The sequence below is a fragment of the Pseudonaja textilis genome, chromosome 2 (assembly GCF_049901715.1).
Source record: "Pseudonaja textilis isolate UNSWEBS1 chromosome 2, rPseTex1.2, whole genome shotgun sequence".
NCBI classification, from domain to species: Eukaryota; Metazoa; Chordata; class Lepidosauria; order Squamata; family Elapidae; genus Pseudonaja; species Pseudonaja textilis.
Genome location: NC_141991.1, coordinates 43,383,513 through 43,407,753, shown reverse-complemented (window position 1 = coordinate 43,407,753; position 24,241 = coordinate 43,383,513). Strand labels below are relative to the sequence as shown.

General features: G+C 37.3%; 1 protein-coding gene across 1 annotated transcript in view; it reads left to right on the top strand.

Annotated features, from left to right (window-relative positions):
• The window catches only part of FAM194C (family with sequence similarity 149 member C), a 67,413-nt gene extending 47,673 nt beyond the window's left edge, over positions 1-19,740 (top strand). Inside the window, 3 exon segments of the mRNA XM_087923157.1 lie at positions 13,568-13,615; positions 17,298-17,438; positions 18,057-19,740. Coding sequence (XP_087779283.1) covers positions 13,568-13,615; positions 17,298-17,421 — 172 coding nt within the window. The 3' untranslated portion in view covers positions 17,422-17,438; positions 18,057-19,740.
• The last annotated feature ends 4,501 nt before the right edge of the window (positions 19,741-24,241 follow it).

Here is a 24,241-nt window from a genome sequence, read left to right as displayed (position 1 = left end):
GTTTGTTTAGTTTAGACTATTAAATGTTTCTGGTGCATAAGTAATAACTTTCTTGCTGAAACAAGGCAGAGCACAGGAATTAGGAAGAGATGCACCCACAAGCATTTCATTGGAAATAAAACAGGCAGTGACTAAATGATAAATATGTTCAGATTAATCATGTCATCCTGTAAGTTATTCCATTTCATTCCTCTCTTCCCAGGTTTTCAATTTCCCTCAAGTTGGCTGGTATGTTTTATTCCCTGAATCTTTTCACTTCTTACTTAACTGTGGGTTGTTTCTGTGTATTTTCTCTTATTAGGGACTTCCATCTCAATGCTATGTTCTGTGTAAACCTCCTTATGACAACATCGAGATCCATACATACTATTAGAATATTGGATATGAATGTTTATATAGTCCTTCCCTGCTAGAGACATTAATCTGGACCATTTTAACTTTTAAAGACACATTTCAGATCCATAGCTCTAGGATAATATAGGCTTCCCAATTTCAAGAGCAGTGTAATCATTGTAGCCAAATGAACTAACAGAAACTGCGATGATGCTAGTTGTTTCTAATTTGCAGCTAATATGAAACTTTAAAAGATAATCCAGTTACTTACTCTAGTTTATAATTCCACAATCATTAGACTTTTATGAGAGAGCGGGGGGAGTGGGGAGGAAGGGAGGGGGGGAGAGAGAGTGCGCTGGAAGATTTCAGGGTAGTATTAATATGGCAACGGATTTTGTTTGGAATGGAATGTATGTTCAGCAGTACTCAGAACTGCTAGCAGTATTCGGAATGTATATTTGTATGGTTTTTTTTCTGTCTATGTAGAAAGAGATGTGTGTTTGTGATCTTAATGATTCTGGAACATCTGAATTAAAGAGAAATAAAATCACCTTGGTAATAGAAATTTAAATCCGTAAAACCCTAAGGATCTGAGCATATGCAGTATATATTTTGTTTGTGATGGATTATTGGCTGTGAATTTATTGTAAGTAATCCTCCAACTTTCTCTTCGTCTGCATAATCATCCAGAATAAATAATTGGGAAGCTGACATTCCACATCCCTAAATTACATTCATGCTTCTACAGTTGGTCAACATCTCTAGCCATTGCTATGAATAACTGAGTGTGGTGACACATGCTAGGATTTTGTTAATAAAAGCAAATAATGGAAGAAGCAGCAATATTGCTTGTAAATCCTAGCCAGACTCAAGATATTTGGGTCTTTGTTGTGGGCAGTTTGGAGGTTGTTAAAATAAACTTTGACACAAATTTCTTTTGGTTACTTCCCCTGCATAAGCCTAGTGTCTCTTAAAAATGGGACAGCATTTAAACTGCTGCAATCCCAATATGAAAATCATACCATTTGACATAAAAGCAATACCACAAAGGCACTATGTGTCATCTCTTTGCACCAGCTAGGTTGTAAGCACACAGGGCTGTAGAATTTTTTTATTTTGAAGTTGTTTCCTTGCACCATGTCAGATCATGTAGAGATCTGAGATGACAGACATCTCTTTTCTTTTCTTTTTTTAAGCAAGTTTTATTGATTTTAAAAACAAACAAACAAAACAAAACATCATTAGACATTGAAAGCATAAAACCTCTTTGCATTATAAATCTTTACAAGGCAGGTAACACATTATTTTATATCACATACTTATAATTTATCCCATTTCCATGTAGACACGTAAATTCCCTTTAACAAATTTCACATTATTTCTCTTTACTCATTATTCAATCACATTTCTTTTCTAATTTACCTGCTATTCAGTCATCACATTTATATTTTCCTCTGGCTTGTTTACAAATGTTCTCATCTGGTCTTCCTCCGAGATTTTATTAATTCTCAACTAAACACACACACATAAAATACAAAAACATAAAACTTTCTTTTAGAAAGTAACTTGGCCCCAGATTACCTCTTTTTGTATGGACTTCAATTAAATTCATGCTCTTCTTATATACCATTACCTATCTTGTTTACCATTCTATATCTGCTATATAACTCCTCTCCACTTTTCCCTCTTCTTAATTCTATTTTATATATTTCATCTTGCTTTGAGACAATATTTTTATATCTTTTGTCCATTTTTCCATTTACATCTATCATTCCCAATATAAAAAATAATAATTTCCCCTGAAATCACTAATCAGAGTATGATGCCTTTCTATCATTCCCCTAAATTGAAGTTTGAAATAACACCTAAATCCCAATCTGATTCTGCTTAGTACATTCTACTATTTCAAAAACAAATACTACAATAATAAGTCTATAATAATCAACACATTAGTCCATTAAACTCTATATTTAAACTAATATTTTAAACATTCCCTTTAATATTTTATTAAAACTTAAAATCATTCATTATTAAACATTTTAACATTGTACCTTAATATTTTAATCTTTTATTAAATCTTAAAGAGTTCTAATTATCTACTTATAATACAAATACAACTGTTACAATACTATCATGTGTACTTTGCAGAATCCCCTTTTTTTTGAAAAAAAAAGCCCATACATTACCCTTTGTCCCTAAAATTTTTTTTCTTTTTCCCATCTTGTTTTATACCTTTGTAACTTTTTTTCCCCTTTTCCCTTTCTTTCTTGGCCCACCTAGACTTTTTACCCGCTCCTCTCCAAACCTTTGCCTTCCTGGTTTCCCCTTTCTGTTGCATTCCTCTTTCCTTTTGCTTTCTGGCATTATATTGTTTTTGCATCTTATTTTTCTCTTTCATAAATATTTGTTTTATTTCTTAAGTCCTTCCTTTTCACTCCTCTCTTTCTCCTTTCTTTCTTAATCACACCATTTAGTTCATTAAAAATGGCTTCTTCTTCCTCGTCTTCTTCCAGCTGTTGTTTAATTTGCTGACACATAGCAAGCGCCATATCTAGAAAACAAAGGGCTTCTCCCATAACGTCCTTGCCTTCTTTCCTTATTTTTAAATATTTTTTTTTAGTTCATCGAGAGATAGAGCCATTATAAACTTTTTCTTCTTCTTTTTCTGTATCCTCTTCTTGTTATTAAGCCAATCAAATATTTCCAAACTTAAAACAATTCTCCAAAGTCCCAAAATCCCAAAGTCATCAAACAGTCCAGGCAAAGTGCAAACTTCTTCCTTTTACAATTTCTCTTCCAGGGGTAGAGTCAATTAGGGAAAAAAACACCCAATCTATGTTTTGAATCTTTTTTGCAGTTAACTTCTAATCTCTTTATCTTCAAAGCATCTCCTCCAACAAAGTCTTAAAATATTTTTTTTTGTCCAAGCCTCTCCCTTCCCACTTGTAACAAAGGGCTTTAAGTTTTACCTTCTATTAGAAAGCAGATTTTCCATGTCCATTTGTTAGTTCCATAAGGGAGGGAGAGTAACTTTCCCTTTTCAACACTTTCCTTCACCGCTGAAAACCTCTATTGGGAACATTGTAGTGTCCAAAAACCCCCCAGTAATTTTCCAGGTATTAGATATGTCCTTAAGGTCCCGGTTCAGCCAAGAAAAAACTTTCATTTTAAAACTTCCTTCTTCTTCCTCCTGCGCATTCTTAATCCAGTTGCCGGCTTCTTCGTGGCGGCCATTAAGACCGCCGCTCCACCGCCTAGAGAAAAGGGGCTTATTGCCAGCTGGGGAGGGGGTCTGCGATACTCCTCAACCCCTGTCCAGATCCCCCTATCTTCAGCTACCCCAACAGGGCAGCCTTATCCTCCAGATCCATCAGGATCGGAGGCACCAAGACGGCTAGCACAGCAGGGATCGCGGAGAAACGCGAATCCCTGCTGTCACCGAAGCCTGGCAAACCGGAAGTCAGACATCTGTTTTCTAACGATGTAAATTAATGTTTGGTGGCATATTGCTATAGGGAATAATTGATTTTAAAAGGCAGCTAGTTTTAAAATAGTAATATGGAGATTCAAGCCTAAAAGCCATCAAAATAAGTTAGTTGCTAGTACTCTGACTCAACTGTTTCGAAGGGATATTGGAATAATAACAGGGAGTCAATCATAAATCAAATCAATTGGAAGTTCTTTTTCATAATTTAATATTCTGCATCCTGCACAGGCCTTTCAGTCAGTGCAAAGTATTGTCATATTCTCCATAAATCTTTTTTTTCAAAGCTACAAATACCTAGATGCTTCAGTTCCTTGTTTTAAGATTTAGCTTTTCTCTTCAACTGTTCCAGTTTTTCTGGAGTTGTCTTGAAGTATGGTGCCCAAAACTGATTATAATGCTCAAGGTAATATTTGATCAAAGTGAAACATGGCGGAACCATGAATTCCCATAATTTGAAAATGATACTTTGATACAGTGGTGGGATTCAATTTTTTTTACTACTGGTTCTGTGGGCATGGTTTGGTAGGTGTGGCATGGCTTGGTGGGCATGACAGGGGAAGGATACTGTAAAATCTCCATTCCCTCCCCAATTCTGGGGGAAAGTTATTGCAAAATTCCATTCCATACCCTCCCCACCCCACTAACCTGCTTTCCAGCTCTGTTCTCCTGTGCAGGGCAACAAAAGAAGACCCAGCCGATTAGCTGGGACTCAGGAGGCAGAGAATAGATGGGGGTGGGGCCAGTCAGAGGTGGGATTTGCTGGTTCTCTGAACTACTCAAAATTTCCACTACCGGTTTTCCTGAACTGGTCATCACCTGCTGAATACCACCTCTGCTTTGATAGTTTAAAATGTCATTTTCCTTTTTTGTAATCACATCACACTTCTTTAACGAATTTCATATTATTTTGAATTTTGTATGTGCTGCAGTTTTATCTGGAAGGTTATCCCACTTACTTTTTGTCACCTTTCATAAGCATACCCTTTATCTCTTTATCTACAACATTAATTAAAATGTTGAAGAAAATTGGAACACTGAAGTAAAAGTATGACACTTGATATTTTACACTAGTTTAATAAGCAAGGTATGCATTGTTTTGAGTATGGTTTTCAAGTCTGTCAAGTTATCCTTTTTAATCTAAGTAATCCCCAAATCAGAATGTCATTGTTTACTTTGCCAAATGTGTTGTGAAATTAAGACATGTCTGCATCATTCCCCTATTCTACTAAGGAAATTAATAAGAATAGATATTACAGGTAATCCCTTTTTAACAAATCCATGCTAGATGGATTAGTAATCAATGCACAAAATGTCTCTGAAAATTCTCAGTCATCCAGGTCATGGGCATCCCAAAGGTACTTCTTCAAAAAGCAACTGGACTTTGTTTTACTTTGAAGTAAAATGACTTCAAAGAAAAACAAGAATGCCCAGTTGCCTCTTGAAAAAGCACCTTTGAGACAATCAATGCACTATTTTCAAGGTACTCATGGATTGCAAACTACTTTTGAAACTGCAGGGACTTGTCCAGGCAGTTGCCAGGAGTTGACACTTACTCAAACCCTACTGTACACAAAAGGGGTGACAGAAATGATGGCCAGAATTGTCCAACCTCTAGGAATAGCAGTAGCCCACAAACCCACAGCCACACTTCTTCAGGAATTATCCAGAATGAAAGACAAAGTACAGAAGGATGAAAAAAAAAACCAATGTAATCAATTGTAACCATTGCAAACAGTTCTATGTGGGACAAACATAAAATCAATTGAAAACCAAGATTCATGAACACCAGCTAGCAGTCAAATGCCACAATCCCAAATCCCTTATCTCTATCCACACTGATACAGAACAGCACCAATTTGATTGGAGCAATACAGGAATCAACCATACTACCATTTGCCACACTCAAAGCCTTATCAGAGCTTGGCACTCCCCAAGCAATTCCAACAACAGACACATGACCTACAACCAGCCTATGAACCCCTCAGAATTCAAATCAACCACAAAGCTGACCAGAGACAGCACTGACCTTCAACTAACCCACACAATTCCCCCCATCCGGTACACCACCTCCTGATGATTCTCATGGTCTCCCCATGACAAGACCCTCACTTGTTACCCACACCTGACCCATCACAAGATCCTCACTTGACACAACTCACACCTGGGCCATCACCTGACCTATCACAAGACCTTGACCTGATCTATCATGATCTCACTATCACGAGACTTATGACCACACAAAGCTCTTATAAGCAGAAGAACCCCTATAATGATATCCCCTAAATTCAACTGAAGATGTTACCTAAGCTGGTAATAAAACTTTCAGAAACCAACCCACAAGCTCAGAGAACCAACCTCCGCCCTCAACTTACTTAAATACACACCCAGTGCCCAAATCAGCAACTTTCTTTAATATTGTAGGATAAAATCCACCTGGGTTTAAAGAATTGCACCCGTTCAAGGTCAGCGGATATTTCCAGCCTATTTTTCTGTCATGCTCAAGTTTGTGCTCGACTCCTACAGCCAGCATTCCACAATTGCCCAATGGAATGCATATCCTCTTTTCAGGGAAGACTGAGAGGACTTCACAGATATTTTGCAACAGTTCAAAATCAGCTCTGGATTTGCCCGATCTCAGCTATAGCTGGGAGCTGAGCTAATTTATTGCTAGCTCAGCTACTATATAGCTGAAATTGCAGCAGCTGGTATGCTTCCTCCCCTCCTCTATTTTGAGTGTACCAGAAGAAGATTGTTTTTGTTATTTTCTATAAGTCTAAACTCATTGGGTTTTCTGCTTTCCTGATAACATGCCTGCTGTCTGTACTCTTCCTTACCAATTTGTTCTTTCCAATTCCTATGCTGTCACTAAAATGTTTGTACAACTATAATAGCTTCTACTACAGTTTTATATTTGTGGAATTGCTTTTAGCACCTCCTTTTTAAAGAACTCCTGCATCATTCCCATTAGGCTTTCTCTTATAGTTATGTTACTGAGTTTATTAAAGACTACTTTCTTGAATTGCAATTCGCAAAGTGTGTATTTGTTGACCCTCATAATGTATCTGCTTATGGCATTTATTTTCTAGCCAACTGTTGTACTAGGAAGAGAGGCAGGAAGGGGAATTGACTGAGAAACCATATTTATATGTAATGGTGATTCCTGACTGTTTCATTCCAAGAGTTTGAGAAGGGAAGAGCCGTGCAGTAAAGGAGGGGAATCCTGAAGATACAATTGCCACCTTATGAGAATCTATATGTAACAAAAGTCCTGTGGTTGTTATTTAAAAGGCAGTTCCAGGAAAAGTATTTTGAGCAGAAGAATGATGTGTACATTTTGATCTACATTTTAGAGACCGAGCCCTCATTTTTCAAATTCCATTCCTCCAGTTGCATACAGGTAAACCTTGACTTATGACCACAACTGAGCCTAAAATTTCTGTTGCCAAGTGAGACAGTTGTTAAGTGAGTTTGGTTGCATTTTGGGGACCTTTCTTGCTAGGTGCTAAGTGAATCACTGCAATTGTTAAACTAGTAACACAGTTATGAAGTGAACCTGGCTTCCCCATTGACTTTGCTTGTCAGAAGGTCGCAAAAAGCGATCACATGATCCCAGGATACTGAAACTATCATAAATATGAGTCAGTTGCGAAGCATCTGAATTTTGATTATGTGATGCTGCAACAGTCATTAAGTCCCTTTTATACAGTGTTTGAATAGTCGCTAAGCTAATGGTTGTAAGTCGAGGACTACCTGTACTGAAGCCTGTTTTGTTGACATGACACAATAAACTGAATGTCTCAGTGCAATGACTCACCTTGGATAAATATGATGCATATTTAGCATTTCCAGTAAATACTTTACAACTGCAACCTGCAGTTAGGCAAGTGTTGATGGTTTAATTTACCTTTTCCACTCCCAAAGGACTAAATGAAAAAGAATGAGGCTAAAATAAGAGGGAGTGACAAGATGGCGTTGGGCCCTAACAAGGAAACTGTGTTCAGATGGTCTTCGTAATAGGCTCTGCTGATCACTTCATTAGACAAAGCCATAATCCCAGTCTACTATAATGAAGTTTCCCGGTTCACTTTATCCCTTTGAAATTAGTTTTCTTGCAAAGCTGTGTTACTTATCTTGAGGCAAGAAAAAAGTGTCAGGGCCACAAACCATAAAACAAAGTATCTAGGGAAAACTGATGGTTCATGAGCCTTGGATCTGACTTTCTTAGTTGTTCTGTTTTTACAAGTCGTATTGTATTTTCTGATGCACCTTTCGCTCAATAATTTCTTTTCTGTGAGGAACATACCTTTCTGATACCAAGAACAATAACAATACTGTTTAGATATTATGAATGATATAAGAAAGTTCCCAATGTAATATTCAGTAAATCTAGCACTACAGATTAACAGAGTTAAGTTTTTATGTTACTAGTGTACTTTTTCGCATCCAGCCTTGACAAAATGGGTTTTCTAGGTAGAAATGTTTCTGTTTTGCAAATATTATGCCAAAAAGTGGATATATATGAGGCACAGCCAGATAATGATATTAAAATGCTGTCTTTCAGTCCCTGATCCAATATATCGGTTGCTGCCTTGGTTGCCAAGTCCACCTTGCCATAGTAATAAGGCTAGCAAGTCATGCTGTAATTAGTGATTCAATACAGAGCAGGAATATAATTGCTATGTTCCACCAGCTCTATTTCCCCTCCCGTCTAACACTGCCTGCCAGCAGGAAAACAAAGTGAATTTGGGGAAGGCTAGGTGAGTATTTGGGTGCTTGGAACAGTAGGTGTAGCCATCTGTTGCCTGACTAATATGGTTATGGAACGGCTCTGCACCTGTGAAGTGACATTTGGGCTGTTTTCTGACCGTGGGTCTAGCATTATTCTGAAAAAGCATTTAACCAAAAAATTCCATCTGACAGGTCACAGGCATCGAAAAAAGGGTGAAGTGGCAGGGAACCCCATCCTTCATGTCATCTATCCAGGGGTAACAGAACTAGATCACATGGCTGGGAGAACCTAGCTCTCTTTCTTGGTTGAAACAGATCTGTGCAGCACAGAGTAGCCTCCCTTTGAAAAGTGACAAGGAGAAATGGGGGTAAAAACTTCTGTGGAAACTTGCTGGGAGACAGGATGGTTCCATCTCTTGCAGTTGATACAGAGGTGGTATTCAGCAGGTTCTGACCAGTTCTGGAGAACTGGTAGTGGAAATTTTGAATAGTTCAGAGACCTGGCATATACCACCTCTGACTGGCCCCACCCCTGTCTATTTTCTGTCTCCTGAGTCCCAGATGATTGGCTTGGTCTTCCTTTGTTGCCTTGTTCAGGAGAACGGAGCTGAAAAGCAGGTTAGCGGGTGGGGTGGGGAATGGGATTTTGCAGTAACCTTCCCCCAGGAGTGGGGAGGGAATGGAGATTTTGCAGTATCTTTCCCCTGTCATGCCCAGCAAGCCACGTCACACCCACCAAGCCACACCCACAGAACTGATAGTAAAAAAATTTGAATCCCACCACTGAGTTGATATCTTCTGGATGGGATAGCATTTCTGGTCAGGCACTAGTATTGGCTTCATTTTAAATGGAATGAAAACACGGATTAAACATTGAATTTGGAGGATGGTTAACAAAAAGTGGCCTAAAATCAAAGGCAAATGGAGAATTTTAAATTCAGTTTTGATGAATGCAAAGAGAGTGAGGAAGTAAGCTGTCTGTCACATATTTTGAGTAGTGAGTGAATAATTTTCTTTTGAGTAAGAAACAAGTGGAGACCAGGGAAGAAGATTAGTGTAATCAAGAAGGGAAAGAAGCAATATTTTTAATCATAGCATCTGTATGGAATGGTGGGTTCTTTCAAATTTTAATGTAAAGAATAGGTTACATTTTAAGGACTATAAATCTTAGGTTTCAGTTGGCCTTGACTTGATGTTTCATTTTTAGATGTCATTTTGATAAATAAGTGAGGGCTCGTGGCCTTTTAGTTTTCAGTATTTTTAATGCACAATAGCGATAGATATCATGGCATTTACTCTTTGTCCTACAAACAAAACCATTCCTTTCTCTTGCATGTTTGTTTTTGTATATTTGAACAGATGTAGCTTGCTTCTGCATTCCTGATTAGACCGAATACCATATGGTACCTTTTGGCTTGTTCATAATAATAGATGTATTTGTTAAGGAATGTTTGGTGATACTGATAATGACGATTGTGTGTGTGTGTGTGTATGTGTGTGTGTGTGTGCGATGTAGGTACACACACACACACACACACACACACACACAAATGCACTTTAAAGCAAAGGAACCTAAGAAACACTTGGAAAAAACACTTTTTCTCTTACAAACTCCTCTCACTATAGTACAAATACACAGACAAATCTGGAGTCTTTTATTCTTTTTATTGTTAATGACTTCCTCAGTGAGAGCCAAGTTCATGCTGGTGAAATTCAAAACTGAATGTTTGTGTCAACCTCTGTCTCAAAAGCATATGAATAAAGAGCAAAATACCATGCTTTTATTGTCAGGATGTATTTGCTGCTATAGCCATAATTTCATTTAACAAAGCATCCAATAAGCTGGCCTTTGCAAAAGACATTTTCCTTTCTATAGCAAGGCCCCTGAGCTTTAGAGAAAGATGGGTCATAGGAGTGAATTACTTTGCTGACCCCCTGGGATTTGTTCTGGTCCTTATCTGGCCCAACTGTAAACTAAATCTTCCTTAGATTTTGTGCAGGGATAAGAAAAAGAAATTGATGGTGTCTCTTTAGATCAAGATGCAATCCCTCTACTTTCATTCATTCACTGCAGTCACAGAAGCACAAATCTGAAGGGGAAAAAAAGGAGTCTCGACTGTGCTCTGTCTCCATTTTAATTGGGAAATAGCAGATACAAGGATTAAAAAAAAGGTTCTGTTATGTAGGTGTGTTTTTACCTGAATGCCCAGCGGCTTCCTATGATGGTAGATAATAGTTTCTATTTTAACTTTTCCTCGATCAGAACTAGTTGAATGAATTCAAAGAAACAGTAGCTGCCCTAGGCAGCTTCTTCTTCTTGTGCCATATCCATCATCAGACATTGGCGATCGTGTTGGCGATCCTATTTTTATCAACAGCCACACAAAAAAGTGCAGTTGAGTTTTGTCCAAACCAGTCCCTTAGATTTTGAAGCATCATGTTCTTCTTCTGCCTGGACCTCGTTTGCCTTCAGTCTTTCCTTGGAGGATTAAGTGAAGTATGCCGTATTTTTCTGGGTGCCGCATCTCATGTTCAAAATATTCTAACTCTCCCTTTATTATGGTTTTGATGATTTCCCTTGGCTTTCCCAGGCGGCTTATCACCTCCTTATTTCTGATTTTGTCAACCCAACTTATGTGTAATAGCTGCCTGTAAATCCACATTTCAAATGTTTCTAGTCTCTTCAAGTGGCTTTCTTTCAGAGGTCAATTATCCACACCATAGAGCAGGATAGAAAAGATGTAGCATCCGACAAGCCTGATTTTCAATTTTAGGCTTATGTCATGACTGCAGAAGACCTTTTTCATTTTAAAAAATGCTGTTTGAGCTTTATCTATCCTTGTATTTACTTCAGTGGTCTAGGCTAGATGCCCTAGACAAACCATGCAATTGGTATCCCCTTCACAACAAAAGTTGTAATTTTTTTAAATTTGGATCCGCCCCCCCCCCCCCTCATTTTTTTTGTGATCTACTTAACTCGCTGCCCGCTCACCTAGTTTGCTAATATAGAGAGACCACCCTAATAGAAAAAAAGACTTATTTATGCCGCTTGGAACAGAGAATCCACATCTGCTTGGAAACGAGAATTTCAATGACTTTCTGCAATTACCATTGCACGTGCTGAAGAAAAATTTGACCCGCTCTGCAACCTTTACATCTGCAGGAAATATTTCCTTTGTTGGATACGACCATCCCATTTCATAACTATATACAACTAAACTTTGCAAACAACAAAAAGAAAGCTTTGCTGGTTTGAGCCAAAGGTCCAAACTAAATAATCGACTAAATGATCACCAAGGTTCATTTTAACTCTTGCATTGTCTGACTCTAAATCAGAGATTGATAGCCTTTTCAAGCATCAGCATACAAATCTATGTCATAATGCAGGTGTGTAGATACCATACACCTCACACATGATAGAAAACTGCATCCACTTTTATGTGACGCCATCAGAATTTCACATTAAAATGTCAGCAGTTTGTGAGATTTTCAGAATTCCCAAACTAAAAAAAAACTTGAAATCTTATGTAGAAAATTATAAGTGTTTGACTCTTAGCAATCCAAGTTCTGTGTTTATGAGGCTGGGGTAGAAGGGAACCAAGGAACAAGCTTCATTCAACACGAGCTAATTAGAATAGTGTTCACTGTAGATCATCTATTTCCTACTCCTTGTGTTGATTAAATTTTCAAATTAAAAAAATAATTAAGTGATCAAGCCATGAGTTTCATATGATAAAGTTGTTTTACTTCTCTGAAATCTTTAGCAGGTGAGGTAGGACTTTCATAAATGCTCTCTGCTAAATTATTTAACTCTTTGTAGGCTTGGGTTCTGTATCTCTTCGTATTTAAAAGCAATGTGAGTTTTTTTTTTATTGTAAGAACATTTAGCCTGTGAGCTAAGTGGAAACAATGTGACATGTAATTACAGTAGGAATAGGTATATTTTTCAAGCATGAGTACTGAGTTGTAATTCATTGTATATATGTTGCTTTTAAAGTAGATCTTCTTTCTCATGGACTGTGATTTTGGAATAGTTTGAATAATGGATACATGTTACTTAATCCTGAAGTTATCATGGGAGTATACAGAGCAAGATAGTGATCCAGTTGTTAGGTTTGAGTTCAAAACTTTAGTCTTCATCTGTGGAGTTGAGTGAGCATTCATGTGATTCAATCTAATGTAATTTGCAGCATTGTTTTGAGGATAAAATGGAGATAGGAATGGAATAAAACACGATATTAATGTCCCGTATGCTAACTTTCTTCTAAGGAGCTTAACTCTATGAGATAGGATAGGTGGAGCAAAATTATTGATCTGTCACCCACTGTGTTCTGCAGTCAGGTAAGTCCTTGGTTTTGGGATTCCAGTCCAGCATTCTCACTGCAACAACATGACTCTAAGTTTCATAAAAATAATGCTACAACTGATAAAACATTGGTGGGCTGTGTGTGAAAGAAAAAGTGTGATAGCAAGAGAGGGCAATTAGTTCATTTTCTAAACAAACAAACCCTAAGGTCATTAATGTTCAAGCTTTCATTCTCTTCCTCTTGATATATATGTACTTATGGTATCCATGACAATGGGGAGGGGGTCAGCACACCCTTTCTACCCCCTTGCCCTTTCTTGGAGGCTGCTTGGGCTATCAGACCTAAAGTGACCACACAGAGTTGACAGTGGACCTGAATCTCGATCTCCCTAGTCCTAAATAAAATACTTGAACCTATGGCATCTCCAGGGATGGCAAGGGGTATAATGATGCCAGACCATCAGGTGCTGTAATGCAAGTCCCAATCCTTTTCCAATGATAAGGACCAGAAGGTGCTGCCGCCTTAACCACTCTGCCACAATGCAATCCAAGCTGATTTGTTTATGTATTCTTAGTTTGCGCTGTTTGCAACTTTGTTTTAAAGGCAAGATATACACAATAAGCATTTGAGCAGTTCTTTGCAGATATGTATAAGGGGTGAAACAAAAAGACTTTCCGCGTTCTTCAAAAGAGATTTGTTCTTTTTTCCCCAGTCCTATTGCTGAACCTCCGAAGAAGCCCTCTCATCAAAGTATAGAAAGGTCAGTGTGATTAAATAGCACGGGAAATTAACATTATGGCATTGGGTGTGAGTGTGGGTGTGGGTTTTGTATATTGCTGAGACTAGTCTGGACTGAAGTGGCTTATAAATTTATCAGTACATAATATTGATAGATAAATATGTATTATAAACACTTTGACAGGCTGCAGTGGTTTCCAGGAACTCTCTCTCTTTTTTTTTTTTTTTTTTGCTCCAGCTCCCTCTTGAGACCATCTGGCACTAGGAAAAAAAACATGAACATTTCATTTGTTATTTGAGCAAGCCAGGAGGTTTTGAATTGGCTTAAAATGAAAAAAGAAAAAAAAAAAGGTAGAACAAGCATCCCATTAGACAGGACAGGCAATCAGATAACCTCCAGGTGATTTTAGGCTTGATTCTTATCGACTCCTGTAGCAAGTGCAATGGGAAAGGGTTTGGAAGCTGTAAGGCAAACTATGTAGATGTACCAGGTTGCCCCTTCCTATCCCACATAGAAGAGAAAAGGACCTAAATGACAGTCTGCAGTCTAAAACAGTGGTTGCCGATCCGTGGATCAGGGACCACTGGTGGTCCACGAGAAAATTTTGGTGGTCCACAGAGAAATGTCCCCCACCAAAGCACTCCCCCCAAAACAATTAATCCAGGCTGCACAGGAACATAAGGCTGCGCTGCCCACGTGGTCCGTCCACCTGCTAGCCCCCACCCTTCGGCCGAACGCAAACCTTACCTTGATTAGAGCCACACAAGCTGGAACTGGAAAGTAAGAGTGATGGTGAGGGAGGGAAATCTGCCCTGAAGTGGCTTGCTGACATTGGTGGGAAAGTCGGTCCCCTGTTCCAGAGCTGCAATAGTCACAGGATTGGCCCTTCCTCCTCCCGGGTGCACCGGCCTGCCATGGACTGGAGGAGCTGCTCCAGAATGACCAAAGGGCCTCTCCTGTGACTATTGCAGCTCTGGAATAGGAGACCAATTTTCCCATCAACATCAGCAAGCCACCAGAAGTCAAAATTCATATTAGTGGTCTGCGGGATTTAAAATTATGAGTTTGGTGGTCCCTGAGGTCCAAAAGGTTGGTGACCTCTAGTCTAAAAGGACCTAAAATGTCCTTTAATTTTACAGTGGACAGACAGGTGGGTTGGTAGAGAGTAGAATGTTTTTATACCCTTTTTTCTTTGTTGGTATTTATTACCTTTTAATTAATGACAACTGAGAAGATATTATAGTACTCCTTTTTTTAAAAAAAAATCCACTTTACTTGGCTTGCAAAGGACTTTTTGAAAGCTTTCTGCCTTCAAACCATGGTTTTATCAGATTGATTTAGAAGTATTTCCATGCTTTTTGAAGGAAATGAATTTAGGGCCAAGATAGTCCTAAATGTTTTATCTTTGTTGAAAAAGTAAACCAAGAGTCAAATTTTCTTAGTTTTTTAAAAGCAGCTTTTTTCCCCTATTTTTTTTTCTTATCTATCTTTTCCGTTTTTGTCCTTCATGACTTTTCTGACAAGTCAGTTCAGTATGAAACTGACAATTAGGTGCAGAGAATCTGAAGATCACAACACAGATGACAAAATCCGATCAATGTATTTGATACTGAATGCATACATATGGTGTTTCAGTAAATAAGACTGCCATAGTTGGCATATTGTTGGTGAGGTTGTTTACAGGAGAGGATAAAGGGTGAATCTTTTCAATGTACTAACTAGAAGGATCGAAGAGCAATCAGTCAAATGGCTAAAAAGAAGATAAGATGCACCACATTCCCAGAGGTGCATTTCTTTGAATCCATAACCAGTGACCAAACTGTAGCAAGCTGCATCAAATACTGCCTTTCCTGAGAAATCTCCTTGGTAGAGGCAATACAGCATACATTCTAGAGCAGATGCTAAGTAGAAACAGTCATTCAAATTCACGTCCTGTTTGAGAATTTCTACCCCAAAATTGACCCATCTTTTTTTAAATCAGTAGGCTGGATTTGCTTTCAAAGGAAAAAAGATATTCTATTCTATTCTATTCTATTCTATTCTATTCTATTCTATTCTATTCTATTCTATTCTATTCTATTCTATTCTATTCTATTCTATTCTACTCTACGCTACTCTACTCTACTCATTTTATTTATTTACTTTTACTTTTAATTTATTTTTATGCATGTATATGTTTTTAAATGTATATGCCGCCCAATTCTTTATAGAGTCATTGAGAATCATAAAAAGTTCAATTCAAGGTGTTGACCATCACTTTTAAAACCCTCTATGGCAGAGGTGGGGAACAATGGTCCCTTTATGACTTGTGGAGCCATGCTGGCTCAGGAATTCTGGGAGTTGAAGTCCACAAGTCATAAAGGGGCCATTGTTCCGCACCCCTGTTCAATGGCATGAGTCCAGGATATCTGAGGAACCACCTTTCCCCAAGGGGAGGGGAGTGGTCCTCCCCACTCATTCTGAGAGAAGGGGCCCACTCAGACCCCAACAAGAGAAGAGCCTTTTCTGCCACTTCTTATACTGTAAGCTACCCGGTCACCTTAAACAGTGAGATGGATGGCATACAAGTTTAATCAATAAATAATAAAAAAATATCCATAAAACTAAAACTAAACTGAACAGGCAATTGGTGAATAGTGTTAATGGCAATGACAATATCCTTCATTTAGGATCCTAAATCCAAACATTCTGAAACACTACTTGAAAAGTTTCCAGGATTGTGGCCACAAGAAGCTATGGAAAGTTGAAACAAGTCCATTTTCTTCCCTCAGAATTTTTCACAGAAATAAGTGATGCAATAATCTTTAAAAATATTTTGATGCTTAAGTAAGATAGTACAGCAGTACCTGAAAGCTTGATCATTCCTGACCTAAGAATTGCTTTAGGAAATGTAATAATCTGGAATATACCCTGTATCCATAATTAGATTCTCAGAAATCAATTCTATTAAATTAATGGATCCCTCCCCCAAGTTAAATGTATAGAACTTGCTGCTGAAACCTGCTGAATGCCCTTTGAATAAAGTGTCGCTTGCACTTTCTAGCATAACTCAGGTAATGCATTCATAGTAAATTATGTAAATTAAATTTGTATCTACCTGCTTTTCATAATGCATTTTGCTGCTGAGACTTGTCTTCACGTTTTTGCTACAAGGTGGCAGCCTGAGAACAAAAAGAAGACAGGCGTTTAGGGCAACTTGGGCTTTTCATAAGCTTTAAAGGGCATTATTATCACCTGTTAATTGAAATCCAGTTAGTCCATCCAGCTTCCATTTTAAAACATTTAACCAGTCATTGCTCATCTATTTTTATAACTTTCTTTCTGTTTTTAAAACAAAGTTTCTATTTTTTTTCTGGTTTTAAAAATATTCTGAAATAGTAGCTTGTATTTATTTCTTAGCTGTCATTTTACAATATTCATAGATTTAAGGGATTTCAGAGTTTCCTTCCTTCCTTTCTCCCTTCCCTTCCTCTTTAATACTTTGATACAATGCTTATTATTTTAATGTGTTTTTCCCCTAATGTTGCAAAAACCTGGAATGATTAGGAGAAGAAACTCTGGAACCTAATAAAAAGCTCTGCTAAACTGAGCTCTGCTGTACTGAGTATGGTCTTTAAACGGATGCTAGTGTCCATATAAGAAACATGAAAATGGAATACTTATCTAAAATGTAAACTTCTCTTTGATTGTTCTCCATATCCAGTATTTATACTACCAATTTTAAGGAATGTGAAGAAGAGCAAGAGCCTATTGTTGAAGAGGAGGTACTAAAAGTAGAAGAGAAGAAAAAACCTGCTGGCCGTGGAAAGAAGAAAACAAAGAAATAGTACAATGAGATTGGAAGGTGTTACTGTTATTTATTTGTTTGTTTATTTAGCACATATGTTCTTGTTGGTCTGAATTTAATGCAGTTACAGATATAGATATAGCCAAGTGGATTGTATACATTATACAGCAAACCACATCCCAAAAGTATCTGCCTCATTATCATCAACCTTCCTATAAAGGAGCATCTTTCTTTCCATAAAACATTTTATCTTTCTAAAACATCTGGAGATCAATTCCCAGCAAAATACTGCAGATCCTAGCAAGAATCTCCTTACCTTTTTCTGCAGGAATAAAACATCTCAAGATTTTGGAAAGAAAACAAAAGTTGTGGTCAGACTGATGTGCAGAAGTATAGAAAAGGAGTTGGTAGGGCAGAGAGACAGGATACAGCAAACAAACAAATGAATTGAAGGACCATCAGAGATCATTGAAAATGGAATTAGTTAAATTATCATAATTACCACCATCAGGGTATTCTTATATGAGATCTTATGGGATTTCTAGCAGCAATATAGAAAGAATACCAATATTTTGATATGTTAAGGGGAGGTTTTGCTTGAGGTTTAAGCATTTGACAGATGATATGAAATATTAAGGGTGGAATTAAACATGGATGTTTCTTTTTTTGTTTCAGTTTAGCACTCACCATCTCCTACAAAACCATACAATGATGTCCAGCACTTAGAGGGTAAAATTACCATCCTTCCTGCAAGAAGCCTTCATCCTTTCAAAAGGAACGTGTCTTCAAAATTGTGAAACACTGAAGTTTTTCAAGAGATCAGATTAACACAGGAAAACATCTAGTAAAGAACAATCACATCCATATAGATGCTTAAAACAGAACTGCAGAAGAAAGAAAGAAAAAGAAAATGGAATTCTGGCTGAAGCCTGAGATACTCTATGCATCAGTATATGCAATACTAAAAGTACTATTTTCATTTGAAATCTTAAAATCCCCTGCTCAACTGTGGACACCTATAACCTTCTGTATATCATGTGGCAGCTGCTGTCCTCATCCTAACCATAAGTAGAACTCACTAAGGCTGATGAGAATATTTGAAAGGCCACAATCCCTGTCTCAGATATAAGGACTAGATTTGACAGGACACCTGAACTCAGCTGTGACATCCAGTGGAGACCTTGCACTGCTGTCTGATAATAAAGTGAGATTATGACCCACCTGTTACCTTAAACAGGTATATAGTATAAGAAATCTATGGTAAGGTACATATGTGATAAATAAATATATAATCTGATATTGGCCACTGGGTATGTTCAATTTCTCCTCCATATCCCATTTCCATTAACAATAGCATACATGGAACAAATAATAGCATGCAACATGACTGAATTTACCCTTTATGTAGCAATTTCTGTAGAATTTCAAAGGGTATTAATGTGTTTATCCTTTGATCAGTGCTGGTATCTTAACTATCAGAAACAATGGATATACAGGAAGTTATCCAGTAGGCAATGTCAGCTATCAAGCTACATTTAGTCAAACTAATTTGTTACTAGGGAAGATGTTCACTGAAGTAGAAGAGCTCATGACCTCATATTAACAGACTGAATTTTTTAGAGTTCAACTGAAGTCTCATCTAGCAAATAACATATTTAGTAAGAAGCTGGTATACTAAGTTATCCAGAAAGGGGTAGGGCAATTTTAGTATCTTCTTGACCTGAATGTGCCAAAGAGTTTTTCTGATTAAAAATCTCCAGTTTAAATTCAAAGGGAAAGGTATAGATTATGTTATAATTGCTTCACTATACTTCCAAAACCACCCAGTGTTACTTGGTTGAGTTGGATGGCTATAGAAATTGAATAAATAAATAAAAGAACTGTTTTGGAAAAGAAACATTTCATCTTTAGTACATTCTACAATTAAGATGATTATTTGCACAATGACATTCCTTGCAAAAATGGCAGATGGAAAAATAATTTATAATTATGTTTATGGTAAATTAATGTGGTTATGATCCACCACCACCACCCCGCCAAAAAAAAAACACTAGAGATTTGTGTGCATGTGTATGGGGGTTGTCGGGTTTTTCTATTTTGTTGTTCAGTTCGTCACCTTTCAATAAAGCAAGCAAATGTTGGATGTAATAGCTTTGAAACCAAATGTCCCCTAGACTCTGGAGGCTGTAATAAATTAATATGGGTCTGAAAATTGCCAGAGTTAAAGTGACATTTTACTAGACTTGTTTTCTGTCTTCCCCCAGATGGGCACATTCTCATTATCTAGAAAACACTGCATGGATTTGACATGTGAATTCTGTAAAGAAATAAAAATAGCAAGAAGACTATGTGGCTGAATTAGATCATAGGAAAATAAGTATGGTTGCTTTATTTTGCATTGCTTTCTCTTAGAAGCCCATCATCAAATCCTATAGACTAAGACATGCTTGATGGCAATACCAGAATGACCTTGTTAAAACAGACTATTATTAGAAAGCTATTGCGGTGTGTGGGTTAGAGGGCTGATCAAGGAAGACCCAAATGCAAATCCTCACTCAGCCATAAAGTTTTGGAAGATTTTGAACCAGTCATTATCTTTCACCATGGCTGGTCCAGTAAAGGGCTATTGTGAGAGAAAAATAGAAGAATAATGCTATGCATACAATATAAAATACAACAATTTATTAATCATGTGTTTTGGTCATCCAGATATTTCTGAGTCATCAGTTATGCTATCACCACTCAATTTCCAAAGATATTACACAGAGATTATTTTTAAAAAATGCTGTGATGAGTTCACATATTAAACCATAAACCATAGTATACAAAACACAATGGGATAGATTGATAAAAATATACAAAATCAGAACTGAACCACATATTGTTTAGGATGATGTCTGAACTCAAAATGTTTATAAATAAGTCTGTGTCATCTGGATTTCTTTTCCATCTTTAACTGACTGGGAAGAAGTTGCCACCACTTATACTGAGATTTGTCTCAAGTTTCTCCTATTCATAAAATGGCAAATTTACCCACATAACTGGTATATGCTCAGGTTGGGTGGGGAGCTGTCCATGGTAGAACATGCTTAAAGTCTTAGGCTCAACTGATCCACAAACCAGAAGGTTGCTGCTTTGTGCATTCTGGGCCTTTATCAGGAGCAGCATGCCTGTTTGCCTGCCTGGTAGACCCAGTCCTTAGTGGAGGACTCTATATACTTGCAGATAATCCCAAGGGTGCTTTTTCAGGAGACACTGGACTTCCTTGTTGTTTTCTTTGAAGATGTTTAGCTTCTCATCCAAGAAACTTCTTCAGCTCTGACAGAACAGTATGGAATGGAAGGATTTATATTCTTTGATTTCCAGGAAAAAATGCAGACTACAGGAACCAGGAGCACTACTCAGGTGACCCTGAGGATACAGATAAACCTCCAAGTGCTTCAACGAACCTGTAAAAGGATACAAATGACCAGCTGTCTACAAGGAATATAAATCCTTCCATTCCGCACTGCCCTGTCAGAGCTGAAGAAGCTTCTTGGATAAGAAGTGAAATGTCCTCAAAGAAATACAAGGAAGTCCAGTTGCCTCCTGAAAAACCACCTTCGGGACAGCCATGACCTGACTGAGAATTTCTACAGACTACTTGCAGATAAGCCCATCTGTAGATAAGCAAAACCTCAAATTTTAAATCAAAATAGCATGAAAATGTAATACTTGCAGACAAGACAACTCTCAAAATTTTTGTATGCTTTAATTTTTATAATTGGCTTATCTGCAGTTGAAAATTTTGGATTTATCCACAGATAAACTTATCCACAAGTATATGTGGGGTATATGGGTACTTTTTAAAAACTGAGGAAAAATTCAACTATATATGATAAGTCTATCTGTGGATAAAATTATCCACTTGGGGATGGATGGCTGTATTTTGGAACCTAAAATTCACAGTTTATCCATGAATATATACAGTATCAAAAAATTAGGCTATCAAAGATAAATAGCTAATTTTAAAAAGACTTACAGTGAACAGAAAATGCTTCATGAACCCGAGGGATGAATGTGGATGAAATGGCATTACTTTTTTTCTCATATGCTGCTATTTGGGAAGGGGGGACAGAATATATTAATCCTGGCAGTGGCATGCCACATCCCTTTTCCCAAACAGGGACTTCTGCAACCTGTTCTACTTGGTAACTTACTCTTTGTAATTGGGACCACATTATGGCAGAGAGATTGAAACTTACTACCTCAGCAGTCCAAATCCATCTGGATCTTGGCCTGGCCATATGCAAAGTCAGCATGAATTAATTCATTGGAATGTCTTTGGTGTATAACTAATTTTAGCCCTCATTTCTGACAACAAAAAAAGCATCTAAAAGATATTCAGTTAATTCAAACAAGTGAAACTTGGAAAGAAAAAGTGGAGATTGTTTGTTTGTTTGTTTGTTTTAGCTTCCAGATAGACAACTAGGTCTTCTTTAAAATTCTTTTTCCAAATATTTTCCTTCTGAAGTTCTTGGTTTCCCTCCTTCCCAGTTAGTGTTTTTCTTCTCAGTGCATTCAAAACACATTTTGGCTACCTTGTGTTCTTAACCATTCTCAAATCAACATTATGGAGGAATTTCAGTGGGATGGCTTCCCATATCATACTGAACTACCATTATTTTAGGCTTTGGAATGAGCCACTATATGCAGTTTGCTCCTGCTAGAATCAGACAATCAGAACAAATAGAAAATCAAATGAAACACAGCTGAATGTGACAATCCTGCCAATGAGTTTAAAAAACTTACTCAATTAAACCCAAACTCAAACACTGTGCCCGAGATATGAATTCATTATACAGGTTTCATACCTCTAAGTAAGTCTTTTTAATTATGTCCTTCAGTTTATGTGCTAAATTTGAAATAGTTATGGACATGGCAAATTCCAAAGAGTTCATATTAAACTCACTCCATACATATTTTCCCAGCAGTCACTTTCCCTCATCCAATTATTGTAGGTTATTCTTCCTCCTTGACTTCCTTCCAAAATTATGGGGGAAGCAGAAACCTCTCCTGAGCCACTTATGGCATACCAACAGGAAGTTATCCAGCAGGAATTCTTTTCTCCAAAAAATGATAGTATACTAAAGTTTCTAAATTAACTAGTGAGAAAAACTGTTCTGTTTTTCCTCTCCTATTGTATGGAGAACTTCATTATGAAGTTGGTCTGAGCCACCGCTGATCAATTTTTTTTTGTATTTTGTGTGTGTGTGTGTGTGTGTATGTGTGTGTGTGTGTGTCATAAAAAAGAAAATGCTGAGGTAATTTATGTAAAGTGTGAATCAGTGTCACCTGTGGAATTATAAAATTCCATCATTAAAATTAACTTCTATCTATTTTCTCATTATCACCAATTCATTCATTCATTCATTTATTCATTCACTCATTCAATTTCTACAGTCACCCAATCAACCAAGTGATTCTGGGTGGCTTACAATTCTAAAATTTTAAAACAAGTAAAACAATTTAAAAGATATTAAAACAATAAAAACATTCACAAAATAAGTTAAGTAAAAGTCTAAATTTGAACTTTAAATACACATTTTAAATACACTATTTTCCAATGTGTATCAATATCAGAAAATGACAATGAGTCTTTTAAGCACTTTTCCATTTTTTGCCTACTCTATAAATCACATCTGGAACACATCTGCAATGTTCAAGAAACTGACTTAAATACTAGGGCAAAAGAGCTCTGGGCTTCTTGGCATCTGTCGCAAAGCTGACAGACCAGGACTATTTATTCATGCATGTTAAAAGAAAGAGGCAAAGCAACTACTATGGTTCAAGGGCAATAATGCCTAAGTGATGGATGATCCCAGTAAGGCTGCAGACATTAACCCAATAGAAAAAGATTTGGTGAACAATGACTCCTCATCTGTATATGTAGAATCATGTGACTCGAAGGTACAAAAAAGAATAAAAAGATTTACTGGATGCAATAAGATCAGATGAGAAGTGGGGGGAAGAGACAAAAAAAACGCTACATAGATTTACTAGCAATAATAAGGCTAGAAAAAAAATTAAAAGTGGATGGTAAAAAAGATTCATTCATTGCAAGCAGCTTTTTTTTTTTTTTTTTGGTAAGCAGCTGTAAAAGAAGCCATCCATTAAAATTTATAGATTGCAATGTCATTTTAAAAGGCAATAGAATAACAGCTGCCTTTGACAGTACATTTCTGTTCCTATATGTCACATGCCTGGAGCGCAATAGAAACCTCAGGGCATTTCAGGATTCTTACGAACAATTCAAGTACTGAAACTAAAGCCTATTAGGGCCAATATCCGTAGAAAACTAGGAAAATGCATCTTGAGGACAAACCACAAACCATCTCACTCCCCTGGTTCTTTATCCTGATTTCCTGATTTTAAAAAATGTCCGAGGGCAACTTTCTTCCTTCTTTTGCCTCTCTTTTATTAGCTTAAATCTTCCCCGAGCCTGGTACCCTTTAGAAGGGTCAGACTACAACTCCCACTATCCTTAATCAGCATAGTCTTTGTTAACACAGGATGGAGAGGAAAACTGCCCAGTTTATCTGCCTGGAACTAGGGAGGCTGATTTGGGCTTTGGCCTATTTTGTTCACAGTATTTGTTAAAGCGCTTACATTCTGTGTGGTTCCCCGACCCCAAAAGCAACAGTAGAAGGTTACAAATAACCATGCATAATAGGGGAGCATTTGAAGGCTTGTGAAAATTGTTGTGTGAGATTTAATACAGTTTTGTAATGGTTTGGTCCTGCAGCTCAGTGTAAAATGCTTCTGCTTGCATAGGTAATTATGCAAATTGAAGAACATAATTAAATTTAGCTCCTGCAGCA